At 36.9% G+C, this 13731-nt stretch overlaps 1 protein-coding gene across 12 annotated transcripts in view; it reads right to left on the bottom strand.

The window, feature by feature from the left end:
* The window catches only part of ZEB2 (zinc finger E-box binding homeobox 2), a 135500-nt gene that overhangs the window by 5597 nt on the left and 116172 nt on the right, over window positions 1-13731 (bottom strand). For all 12 annotated transcript variants that reach the window (XM_017523167.2, XM_017523171.2, XM_037736609.1 and 9 more), the window contains 3 exons: window positions 11041-11149; window positions 8141-10110; window positions 5958-6138 (listed from right to left, as the gene is read on the bottom strand). In XM_017523167.2, the coding sequence (XP_017378656.1) occupies window positions 5958-6138; window positions 8141-10110; window positions 11041-11149 (2260 nt within the window). The remainder of the gene's footprint in view (window positions 1-5957; window positions 6139-8140; window positions 10111-11040; window positions 11150-13731) is intronic.

Raw genomic sequence — 13731 nt, 5'->3', positions numbered from 1 at the left:
TCCAGACTCAGGCATAAGCGTGTGTGCTTATGCCTGAAAGATCAACACGCCCCGGTCTAATCGAAGGTGAGTTAGGAAGATGCATTTCCATCTCATAATTTGCCTTTCTAATGCTTGCTGATGCAACGCAGTTAATAAACAAGAACTTAGAAAGCTGCTGGAGGAAAATTCTCAGAGAGGAAGCTTTCCATTGCTAATTGCCTCGTTTATAAACTTGGAAAAATGTCCTACTCGACAAGACATTTCTAGTGATCTAGTACATATTTTCATAATTCTCTTCCTTACATTTTTAAAACAAAGACTTGTACAAAAGTGATAAAGATGGCATCACCACTGGCAGGCACTGGCATTTATATCCTCTGCTTGTTACATCACGAGATAGTTGCTTTGAAAGGGGGCTTTAGGTCTTAAATGGGAGCAAACTGCCAAGTTAGAAAGGAGCGGAAGAAATAGAGGAAAGAGGAGGTCAAGACTGCCTTATCGCTCACATCATTCTAAGAATAAAAATCAGAGAAGAAACCATTAGAAAATAAAAATTAGAAGGGTGTATATCATGAAGGCTGAATTAATTCCAAACAGTGTTTTCCCTCTAAAGTTTTCCATAAGATGTCAGCCACTTGTTGAGTGTTAAAATACTCTTCAGCTAGGGAATGCTGTATTTCCTTTGGCATTCCAGGCAGTTTCTAACCAGTGTTTGGAACTTAAAGCCAGTGCCAAGCCTAAACACATCTGGTTGATTCCAGGCCACAAATAGCACTGGAATGCCTTCAACACCTTCCATAGCTGCCATACTTAAAAGTTTATTTCCAAAATAGAAGTGACAAAAAAAAAAAAAAAATTATCAGCCTGATGCTCCAGAGTTACAGTCAGAAATGTGTCATGTAGAGCACCATGAACTGTAACATACATGAAGTTGTGTGCTTTATGTCCTAATACAAACTTGCATTTTAGCAAATTAAATTAAAACCCAACATAGTAGATCCAATCCCATTTTCGTTTGCTAAGTGTCATAAGTTTAGGAACCCATCCTACACACTTTAGGTATTCAGTTATGTGGTGATATAAAATCTCAATCAGTAATTAAATATCTTTATTAATGTTATCCAATGCCTCCAGGACATGTCACTATTCAGAAAATGCTGTAGACTGCTATGTGTTATTTCATTAAAGGTCTTTATTTTACTGGAATGTCCACTAGAAATTTAGTAATGATAAATGTAGCAAGGTACAATGTTAGAGTAGGAAGAAGTTAATTAACTGGAAGAGTGGAAATCAGAAAGATATTTCTTGGTGACTACTAGTAATATGGGAAATAAAGACAATTCTAATGCCCTACTTCACGGCAACTAATACTCTGAAGAAAACAAGTATAATTCAAACTACACAAGAACCATTCCTTAACTTTTGGAAAAGATGTTTTGAATGAGGTAAACTGGGTAACAGAGATTCCAATGGAGTGCCAAGAGTCTACAAAGATAGCATGCTTTTCCATTTGGAAAGACCACCATGGTGGGAAGGTAATTGAAGAGGAAGGAGAAGCGTATTTGGGAAAAAGACAAGAGGTTTTGCCTTCCGGGAAACTTCATGTCATTATGTTATAAATTTGGTCTCTCTTGTGTGGACTTGGACCTTAAAGGAACTGATGCTATCAGGAGAAAGGATAAGACATTTCTAGCCGCAGCAATTCATCCATAGGGGCAGTATGGTGCAGCGTTAAATGAATCTGATTATCTGGGTTTAAATCAATTGTTTATGACAGGCTGTGCACTCTCAGGCACATTTAACTTCTCTCAGGATCAGTGTCCTTGTAGGTAAAAGGGAGATCATTTGGGGACCTAACTTGTAGACTGGGCATAAGGAATAAGGAAGACAACTTATATAATAAGTACAAGGATTGCACATAGTAGGCACTCAATTAATATTAGATCATTTTATTCTTATTCATTAAAACATGTTCAATAATTTCTCAAGTTCTAAGTAGGATGCATGCAGCAGGAACAGAGTACATGGAAGTAATAAATCTGAACAGAGAGAATAGAAATTGTAGATGAAAATTTTCTCGATGCTCTAGTTGCTACAGCGTACATGGGCAAACTGTCCTACAACCTCTTTTGGATACTAATGTCTCATCAGCTCAGGAGCACAAAAAGGTCAACTACTTAGGTGACTTCTTGGAGAGGCTGTATGAATAATTTTGAATGAACATTACAGTTGATATGGTTTCCTTTTTCAAAGCAACAAAACACAGAGCAGTGTCCAGAGAGAGAGCAAGCATTCTCTGGTATAGCTTTCAAGGCCTGTTAGCAATGCTTCGGGCATGCTCACTAAACTGCAGTCTGTCTTAGAGCTATGCCATGCTACTGGCATTCAATTTTCAGAGAACTCATTCAATAATAAACAGTATGCTTATAATAGACATATATTAATCCTGCATTATGAATTGACAACCCGAAAAAATAAAATGTTCAGTTATGATATCATGCAAAGCATAGAATCTGGGAGCAAGTGAGAGTTTTGACATACACCTTACACTAAATGTTCTACTGATCTCCAGAAGTTTCAGTGGTAAGCATTTAATAAATTTAATTTAAATAGTAATTGACTTAGACATTCATCTCTTTTTAACTTGTTTTGTTGGTTTACTTGATTCAAATCTAGAATTAAATTTCCACATGACCAAGATTCAGAACTTCCAGGTTGATACTGAATGAATCAAACTTTCTTAGGGTAAATATTTTCTCTAATATCTAGATTTATGATTCACCTGACAGCTAGAATGATAACTGAAGTTAATAATAAATGAAAGGTTTGCGGTATGAAAAAATTACCATATGACAGCAAAATGAAATTGACTGGTAATTTATTTAAAACTTAGACTTTATCTACTCAAAAGTAGAAACATTTGTATTACTTTTCTAAATAAAGTGGGTTTAAAAAGCACCTACCATGACGTCTCAACAGAGAAAGTACTCAATAAAGGTCAGATTTAAATATTGGTAGAATACAAACGAGTTCTTGACAGTGCCTAACAGGAATTTCAGAGTGTTTAATTTCACAGTCCTTGTTTGTGACAATTCTGTTGAAGTCAACATTTACATTGTGTTTCCCTCCTCTGTCCCAGTCCCAGGTCCCAGGAAAACCAAGCAAGCAATAAGCCATTGGTAAGAAAAATGAAGCATGATGACTTTGGTATCTGCCTAGGAAATAAGCTGAGGCAAAAAAACAAAACAAAACAAAACAACAACAACAAAAAAAAAACCACTGGGTCCCAAGAATAAGTAGCACATAATTTTCTTCTTAAATTAAATGATTCTATATGTGAAATTGTAGAAAGACATCACAAACACACTTTATCAATGACACATTCATAATCAATGCATAATGAAATGATGATTTAATTTTATTTCCCAACCTTAGAATCAATCAGTCCCAAGACAGTTCTCACTTATAATTTTCATATTGGTACATTCTCAAAATATTACTAGTGCTTAATGTAAACAAATAAAAGGCTAGTGGGGCCCAATTGGGATAGGAACATGGACTAAATTTCCACATATATCATATCAATAAAAAATTCATGAAGAACTTCATTTGAATAGTACCTAATTCACTGACAGTAGTAATGTCATGAGATGTTTGGTCAAGTGACCAAAAAGTTAACATGCTGGAAACTTGACAAGTTGGAAAGCCAACAGGAAGATAATTAATCACAAGTTTAGAGAAGCCATTGGATGATTAGCATCTTGTTGCTAGGCAATGTTTCCAGGTAGCAGCTCTCACATCTTAAAGGACCAGAATATTTTATTTTTACTTTAAAAAATAAAGTTTATTTTTAAAATAAATTATGCATATTTGTGTTTGTCAACTTTTGGGTCTCTCAACTACCTACAGCCCTATGAAGCTTGTAATTCTCTAATTTATAAGAACTAAATATGACTGGATGTCACTATGTATGATAGCCCTCACTAAAATAAAAGTTGTACACTCACCGTGTAGTGAATGATAGGGTTTGCATATGGTCATATAATAAAACCAATCAGAGAGGGAAAGATGCCTTCAATGATGTGCCTATCGTAGCTGAATAATGGAATACAAAATATATGTAAGGTTGATTAAAATAGTAAAATTAAAGTAAAATTTAGGTATGAAAATATCTTTAGAATACTAAAGAAAATATGCTAAAAGATAAATGTAGGAAAATTTTGATGCGTCAAACATTGAATTATATAACACAAGTATAAAACATGTTTGGATTTGGATTGGGTTGTCTTTAAGGTATCATTAAACTTTTAAGATAACCACAATGATTATTAGACAGCTGAAGAAAAACTGTATTGATTGGAGTAAGAGCCCTGTTATTTACCAACCTTGTTTTCTTCGCAAATCCCTCCCCAAACTCTCAGGCTGATGTTTGTCACATTCACTGCCTCCAGCACGTGCCCAGTGAGGAATAGGGGCAGAGGATGAGTACAAGTAGTTCCCAAGGACAGTTTTCAATGACAGAAAAGAGTGCCACGTATCTAGGCATTCAAAATATGACAGGAAGGGTTCCCCTTCCCTTCAAAGTTTTTTTTTTTAATCTCAAAAAAAAAAAAATTGAAGGGAAGGGGAATACTTCCTGTCATATTTTGAATGCCTCTGTTGTCCAGGCTGAAGTGCAGTGGCACAATCACGGTTAATTGCAGCCTCGACCTCTTAGGCTCAAACCATCCTCCCACCTCAGCCTCCCAAGTAGCTGGGACTATAGACTTGAGCCACCATGTCCAGCTAATTTTTAAAAAATATTTTGTAGAGTCAAGGTCTCGCTTTGTTGTGCTGGCTGGTCTCAAACTCTTGGGCTAAAGCAGTCTTCCCACCTGGGCCTCTCAAAGTGCTGGGATTACAGGCATGAGCTGCTGCACCTGGCTCACATTCCCTTTTCTTTTCTTCTTTCTTTTTCTTTTGTGCCTCGTCATCACTTTTCCCCAAAAAAGCTTTTCCCCCAAAATGTTAGGTTAATTTTTTCCCTCCATTTTAAATTGTTCGATACTAGACTTCCTGGTTTAGAATGAGATGTTTTCCTATAGTCCCCTACTTTTGCCAATATTTTGACTGAGATCCTACATTCTTCCCCCCTCCCCCATCCAGGGCTAATAGAGCATGCCAAATTTCTAGTGGAGAAGAGCTGGAGATGGGCTAGGGGCAGGGACGAGGTTGAGCTAGCTTATTGTTCAGGGCGGTGGGGATGGACTGGGGGGAGGACACACAAATGGCGCTCGACCACAGAGCTGCAGATCTTGGATTGTGGGAAGTAATATTAATTTACATTATGGTACTTCATCTTTCTTTCCAAAAATTAACCCACTATCTCTCTACTCATAGGGAAGAATTAGGCTGCTTTCTTGTCAACTCTTTGTAATTGCTCCTAATTAGTAATGCATGAATTGGAAGTATACTAATTAAAATTTAGAAAGTTTTATTTCAGTCTTCCAAATATAGGTGGTTTCAAGTAGCTTACTTTTCTTTTATCGCACTAATGTTTTTACTTCTTTCAAAATGTGGCCAATTAAAAAAAATCACTCCCAAATTGCAGCTTTCTCAGTATTTTGGATGATGAAACTAATGTATTAGTGACTAAATTTCTTATTAGATTTTTACATATATAACTTTGAAACTTAAGAATTTTAAGATATTTTCAATAATTGCCCTGGTCATTTGACTGTCCCTTTGACATGATTTGTAAATTTGCTTTACAGAATAACTGGAAAGATATGAAGACAAGCACACTCATAAACACATGAATGATCCAATAAACAGGCAACAAAAAAGTCCTACTGAGCTCGGCAAAAGCATTATTTCTTCCTTGTTGAAGGTATCAGCATATGTTACATCTTATGTTGCACAAGTGTGCTCATTAAATATTATGAAATGTACAGCAGGCCGGGAAGCTCTAACCAGCTAGGCAAAGTCACTCATACCTGTGTGTTCATATTTATGTCGCAGAAGGGAACTGCTTTTCTGGAATGTCTTGTCACATAAGTCACATGCGTACATGCCACTCTCTGTCTTCTTGATCTTCTTGCGAGACAGACAGGAGTCAGAGTCTGTCATGTCATCGAGGCCCGACATGTAGTCTTGTGCTCCATCAAGCAATTCTCCCTGCGATAGAATCACACAGTTCAATACAGCGGCTTCTCTTTGTGCTCACGCCAAACAACTTCGCACAGGCTGACATTTGGAGAACCTCAGAAATGCTTGCTACTAATTGATTGAGTTAAACAATTTTTTCTTCTATGAACAATATATGAGGTCTCACATTGCAACAAAAATATAAACCTTCTCTGCCCTGGAAGGTAGAGCTCACTGTTTCTCAAGGAGGGAAAATGGTCAACTCTGAAGGTGAGAAAAACACATTTTTCTAAAATCTTTCATTTCCTTTATACCAAGAAATACCCATGAGTGAAAATTAAATATTGAAATTTGTGTGTTTTCCAGTGTGCTTAACTTTAGAAATGATCTGTAGCTGTAGAAACCCCATTTTAATTGAATTTTATATTTAGGTACAAAATGTTATTATTATGCAATCTATTTAAATGTATGTCTACCAACTAAAGGCCTCCAGCTATATTTTTATATTTAATTTTCTAATTTGAAATAGGGAATATTAATAACACTTTTTATCAATGTTCTATGTTAAAACAGCCTTCAGCATTGAGCAATAATGAATGTGGATCAGTAAATTATTAAATTTCTTGATATTTATTTTGTCTTGATCCAAAGAAGTGCAAACTTGCATGATAACATACATTTCCATTTACTAGCCCACAGTTCAGTTTTCTTAGACTATGTTTGCACTAATTAATATTAGAGAAGATTAAATAGGATTAAATACATTTACAAAGAGGGCAGATGTACTGTAAATTGGAATACTGGAACAGCTGTTACAGAGGTGCACTGTTACTTATGCTCCTATTTTGCAAACAAAGATTGTATGCTGCATAATATTAAAATATACCTGCTTTCCTATTTGAAAAAACATAATTATTAACTACTTTGAAGTTTAGTAAGAGGTCATATCAAATATGGAAAACATTTTAAAAAATACTCTTCAAAATAAACCATTCTCTGTAAAACAAAAGTATCTACTAAAATTTGTATATGTATTATTGCAAGTTGTGCGCAACTTTATTTTTATTTATTTATTTTTGAGGCAGAGTCTTGCTCTGCCACTCAGGCTAGAATGCTGTAGTGCGATCTCAGCTCACTGCAACCTCCACTTCCTGGGTTCAAGTGATTCTTCTGCCTCAGCCTCCCGAGTAGCTGGGATGACAGGTACCCACCACCATGCCCAGCTAATTTTTGTATTTTTAGGAGAGATGGGGTTTTACCACCTTGGCCAGGCTGGTCTCAAACTCCTGACCTCAAGTGATCCAACCTCCTTGGCCTCCCAAAGTGCTGGGATTACAGTCGTGAGCCACGGCACTTGTCCTGTGCACATCTTTAAAAGCATGTGACAGTTATAAACTTTAAGTTCTACAACCTAGGTAAGTCCTACCAAATATTGTCCCAATGTATAATTCTTTTTTTTTTTTTTCTTTTTGAGATAGAGTCTTACTCTGTCGCCCAGACTAGAGTACAATGGCGCAATCTCGGTTCACTGCAACCTCCACCTCCTGGGTTCACACGATTCTCCTGCCTCAGCCTCCCAAGGGACTACAGGTGCACAACACCACACCGGGGTAATTTTTTGTATTTTTAGTAGAGACGGGGTTTCACTCTGTTGGGCAGACTGGTCTCGAACTGTGGAGCTCGTGATCCACCCCCCTTGGCCTCCCAAAGTGCTGGGATTATAGGCGTGAGCCACCGCGCCCGGCCACCAATGTATACTTCTAAAAGCAGATGAGTCCATCTAAGTAACTCTCAAAAATAAATATTAAATTTCTTCTTTATCCTTTTTGTTTTTAAAGCAAATGTGCTTAGAGTACAGTGGTCCACTGTTTCATCCATTTTTCTAGACCACTGACAGTTTTAGGTTCATGTTAAAACAAACTCTTCTGTTTCTGCTCAGTTTTTTCACTAAGATTTTTTTTTTCCCACATGCACATAATCAAAATAATTGCCATCTCTTTTCTTCAGAGCAGAAAAGCATTTGTCTCTTTACCTGAAATCCTTGTTTCCGCTGGTACTTTCTCCTTTGCTGCATATCAGCAAAGGTAGCTGCTCCAGTTGGGTAGGTATAGGCCATGTGTGGTAGGAAGCTCATCTGATCCAGTCCTGGGTACGGTCGTAGCCCAGGAATACTGGTCTGGACTGGTGGCATGAATGTAGCAGGGGGAAATGCGCTTTGAGGTGGAAGAGCTGTGTATAAAGGTTTGGCACTAAACGGGTTCATGCCGAACACTGGGTTAGCGCTTTTGTTGTCCAGATTATTTGAATTTGAAAATTCCTTCTTGATAAAAGTCAAGTTCAGAGGCTCATCTGAGTTTTCAGATGAGGAAGAAACACTGTTATGGTCTAAACTGATGCTACTAGCTTTTGTTTTGTTCTTCGTGGCTATAATACTTTTGGGTTCTTTCATTTGTTTTGGTAATGACAAGTCTAAAGGCTCAGCCTGGAGCTCCTCAGAAGAGAAGCTGTTTGGAGTGTATGAACTACTGTGGGAGTTTTTAGAAGATGTGGAGGAAAGATTTAAGGGAGAAGGAGTGTTACTCCTGGAGTGGTCCAATTTTTCAACTGGTTTAATATTGGTAAAATGGGAAGGTTTTGTTAGCCTGAGAGGAGGATCACAATTCGTAACACTGTTGTGGAGTTCTGCTATAGATGGTGATGTTATGGAGTCCATAGGTTTTACAGGAGACCTGGGTAATAAAGAGTCTTTTGTGGGAGGGTTACTGTTGGGAACTAACGGCTTAGAGCTTCTTTCCAGGGATGGGGACCTGGAATTTGAGTACTGGTAGACTTTTCGTTGCTCAAACCATTCCTTCACAAATTCCTGAGGAAGGCCCACAGCAATGGAAATTTTCAGCAGTTCATCGGAGTTGGGCTCCATGTTCATAGCATAGTATGCTTTGAGTACAGACATGTGGTCCTTGTATGGGTTGATGGGGCTTGTCATTCCTTTCTCAGAAAGTACAGATGACAAGAGGAGGGCTTTATTATCAACAAAAACTCCGGCTTTGTTGGGGACTATGTTTTCATGAGGCTGCAGGACCGCCTTGATCTCTTCATTCATCTTACAAAGGTAGCGTTCATGCTGATGCAAAGGGATGGGGCCAGGAAAACTTTCTTTACAGAACTGGCATGAAAATGGAGTGGATATGTTGTGGTTCTCAATCATTTTGTCATCGGTGACCAAATCTATTAAAGTACGTAGCTTCTCTTTCTTTATATTACTGATCTGTCTCCTTGAGTCAGTAGTCAAGCTCTGGAGGCAAGCTTTGGCTTCATTGACTTTTTCTAATGTATAGTCAATAATACTTTTAGTGGCACCATTATGACTCACTACTGGAAGACCGACAGGTGGAATATTAGGAGAAGTTACTCCTTGTTCCTCAGGTTGAGAGCATGGATCCTTCATGTGATAACCTTTCAACTTTGAAATTTCTTCAGCCTTGCAGTCCATTTTTTGCCTGGAAACAGTATTGTCCACAATCTGTAGAACCTTTTGTACCTCACTTAAATTACTATTCATGGTGGGAAATCCAAGTAAAGGGGCTTCCATCCCTACACCTAAGTGCTGCATTGGACTCTGAGCAGATGGATGAACTCCTAAAGGGCTGGTGGCTCCAAGCCCACCATTCATAAAGGGACTAGTGCCACTAAACCCGTGTGTGGCCATAAGAACTTTATAGTCATTGAAGTCTAGTGGTTCTGTTTTAATTTTAAGTAAGCCTGTCTGTTCAGACATACTAAGTGGTTTTCCATTCTCCAACTTGTTTCTTAACTGGGTAATGGCTGAATTAGTAGGAGAAGAAGAAACAGAATTAGGGGAAGAACCCGTCTTGATATTGTTTCTCATTCGGCCATTTACAGAGATTAAACCAATACATTTCTTGCTGCTGATGTGCGAACTGTAGGAACCAGAATGGGAGAAACGTTTCTTGCAGTTTGGGCACTCGTAAGGTTTTTCACCTAAAATGATAATTAAAATTAACGTTACATTTCCTTGATTAGGCAACAATTGCAGTTGTCTACCAAGACAAGAATCTGTGAAACCAAATGAAAGGAACACAATGGGATACCTCTATATTCTAGGTACTTAGATTAGAATTATGTGACCATAACTGTTTCTGGGCTTTAGCTACCCTTGGAGGACATAATTCAAGATGCTTGCAGTGGAAGGTAAGGGCTATCTATGCCTTTTCCAGCTGAGATCCCAAATCTTGTCTTGCCATCGGCAGCCTCCTATTTAAACAGAGTGTCAGATTAATGTGTGGTCAATAGCACAATAAAGATGTCACAGTATTTAAAGGGAAGTGTAGCCATGGCTTTAATCAACTTTGTGGAGATTCCATTGATTCTACCAATCCAACTAGTCCTTTGAATAGCATCCAATTTGGTAATAAAATGCTTGGCAGAGCTATCAAACTAGTTATAAAGAAGAAATCTCAGTGGTAGGATTCTGCTCTGTGATCCACGGCCCTCAGGAATCAGGGAATATTTATCATACATAGCTTTTATCCAAAATTCTTCACCCTCTTTTTTCATGGTTAGGTCTCAAAAATTAATATCCTTCAGAATTTGCCAGTTGAGTTTCCTCAGGTCAAAAATATTTATTCTGGAGAAGCAGTTTTAAAAGGACAAAAAGGAGCCTCTAGATTTTGTAATAAATCAAAGTATTTGTAATTTTTAAGAAGTGTACACACTCTGCTTCTTTTTATAAGACAGTGCTACTGGTGGTACCATAAGTCTCAGGAAGACAAATCAGGCACACGGAGTTGATGAAATAAATAGATAGTTCCAAAAAGCTACAAACAGACCTGTGTAAATTTTACAGAATCTCTTAAAACTCCCCTAATTAAACAAAATGCAAATGCGATCTCCAGCACCTCTGCTACTCACCACTGTGAATTCGCAGGTGTTCTTTCAGATGGTGTTTATATTTGAAGGCCTTGCCGCACTCTGTGCATTTGAACTTGCGATTACCTGCTCCTTGGGTTAGCATTTGGTGCTATAAAAGGAGAAAGACTGACATTAGTTTTGTGCAGGAGGAACAAAGAAAATTTGTTATGAATATTTTTAAAAGGCCTCTATTTTTCAGACAGGCCAAAAGGTTTGAGTGCATGCTTATTTATCTGCTCAGTCTTTCAGAGTTGCAATAAAAGCGATAATGTTGGTAATAAAATTGGAACAAATAAAAAAAGTGCTTTCACATGCGCATCCAACACTTGCTTTAGAATTATTTCTGTAGTGTCTTTTCCAAAATGTTTCTTTGAACCTTCAGGGGTGAGGAAGTATAATTGTAAAGATATTTGTTGTTTTTCACGTTTACTAGAAATTCTAAAATATGAAGATTGTCTGCTAGAATGTGACAATTTTGTCAAGAAAAAACTATTTTCTTGAAAATTCTGAATAGCCTCAAAAAACCCATCCCACACAATGAATTTTATCAAATCTTTTGTATCAGCATAAAAGTATATCTCATACTGAAGCAATCTAAAATTGAAAAAAGAAAAAAAAGACCCCAACCCCAAACCAAAAACACACAAACAAAAAAACCTTGTCTATAAATATTTCATTCCATGATGAGCACGTTTAAATATCGTATTCATTATGCTAGTAGCAAATATAAGCCCAGTTTTTCCTGAGATGTCACATATCAGATTTGATTCATTATCAAATGTTAGAGACAACATCTTGGGTGATAGCTGCCTGAGCAGTTTTATCACAGGCCAGTAGGAAAGACTTCAACGACTTTTCATATTCCTTTTTAGTAGTGTGCTAGGGAGTAGGGACAAAAAAGGAAAAAAAAAGTTTGCTGAAAAGACAAGTTAAAAGCAGCAAAGATATAATCAAACACAGCTGACCTTTTTGAACACAGGGAAAAAAGCAGTGTGACTTAGAATTCTGGAAAAAAAAAATGCAGTCATCCACTCTGGATGCTCAAGGTAGGAGGTCAGCCTTTTTCTAGCAGCAATGACACAAAAGCCTTTTGCAAAAAGACAGCACAGAAACGGTATGACAACTGCTAGGGTGTGCTGAATCTTCCCACATTCCTAGTGAGACAGATGGTGTTACATGGGACACAGGGAGGTTTGTTCAAACAGCAGCAACCTTCAAAGATCAAGCAGAGCCCAGCCCGCCGAGCGCCATTGAGGGACCAGCGCTCATATGTTGCTGAGTTGCATAAACAAACAGCAACAGCTGCTTTGTCTCCCCCCACAGCCCTCAGAGGACTACTATAAACTTTAGTTGTGCCACTGTTAATATGATACAATCATTTTAATTTACTAATTGTAAATGCCATGAGCAAATGAGGGGACTTTTCAACACCAAAGCTACCATTCATAATGCGCCAACACAATCACACTTCTGCATATGAAATTTAAAGCGGTTATGCTAGATAAATATCTGGGCACTTTTTTTTCTAGAGTTTTTGTGCATATAAGCAAGGGAAGATAAACTGTTACATAAGTGCAACTATGTGAGCATATCTTTTATAACTCATCTTTGAAAAGCATTCAGGTGACAAGCCCAATCAGATATAAATGGAATAATTTATATGAACTGTTCTAAAATAGTACAATTCCATAATATAGTATTATCACTGTTATTGACTGTTTGCTTATTCTCATTTTCCTTATTCAAAGAAAATGACAGTTATAAGGAAAAACTAAGAATTTTAAGTAATAATATCGTGTTCAATCATTTTAAAAACAGACATGATGTCAAGACTTAAATTAAGTGATTCTAGATCTGTAGGGCCAGCTATTGTGACTTAAGGCACACCACTTATGTCCATGCAAACATATCATAATGTCAATTTGCAGAGTCAATCCTCCCAGGGGGACAGAAGAGTTTTGCTGTAACATTTAAGGGACACTGTGAACCAATCCTATTCAGTCATTTTAAGGATTTAAGAAGATATATTTACCTGTTGAAGACAGAGTTTTTATTTTTAAGACAAGTAAGCAAAAAGAGCGGGAGCAATTTTAACATTTAGCTACAAATATCCATATCAAGAAGGGATCATTTTAAATGTATATCCAACCATTTAGTATTAATCCAATTTATTATATATATATATATATATATATATACACACACAGATAATATGTGCCTTTCTGATTTTGCTTAAAACACTTAGATTTCATAAACTGGTAGCAGCTTATAAAAATACTCTAAGTAATTGAAAGTGTTACATGAAGAATGAAAGAAATACACACTTCTTTTACTATGACTTCGATCCTATATGAAAAGAAAATTTCTAAGTAAAACGAGGTGAAAAATGGAATTAAAATTGCTGAGATGTTTAATAATGTATAATTAAAATGCTACAATTTCATTCACTTTTTGTGGAACATAAAAATGAAACTAAAGTCAAGTTAAAGTGCAAATAAAATTTCTAAATTAGAAATTAACACACTCATTCGATCGTGAACATAAGACTATTAAATCATATTAGAAGAGACCATCAAAAAATCATTTAGACCTCAATTAAAGCTATTACCATTAAAAGATCTGCATCTTCAAAATGCCATGAAAAATTAATAATGATTGCCAATCAAAGCAATATCGTTTCTCTAAGGGGTT

The sequence above is a fragment of the Cebus imitator genome, unplaced genomic scaffold, assembly GCF_001604975.1.
Source record: "Cebus imitator isolate Cc_AM_T3 unplaced genomic scaffold, Cebus_imitator-1.0 Scaffold27, whole genome shotgun sequence".
Taxonomy (NCBI): Eukaryota; Metazoa; Chordata; class Mammalia; order Primates; family Cebidae; genus Cebus; species Cebus imitator.
Note: the sequence above shows the minus strand (reverse complement) of the source record. Positions and strands in the feature narration are given on the sequence as shown.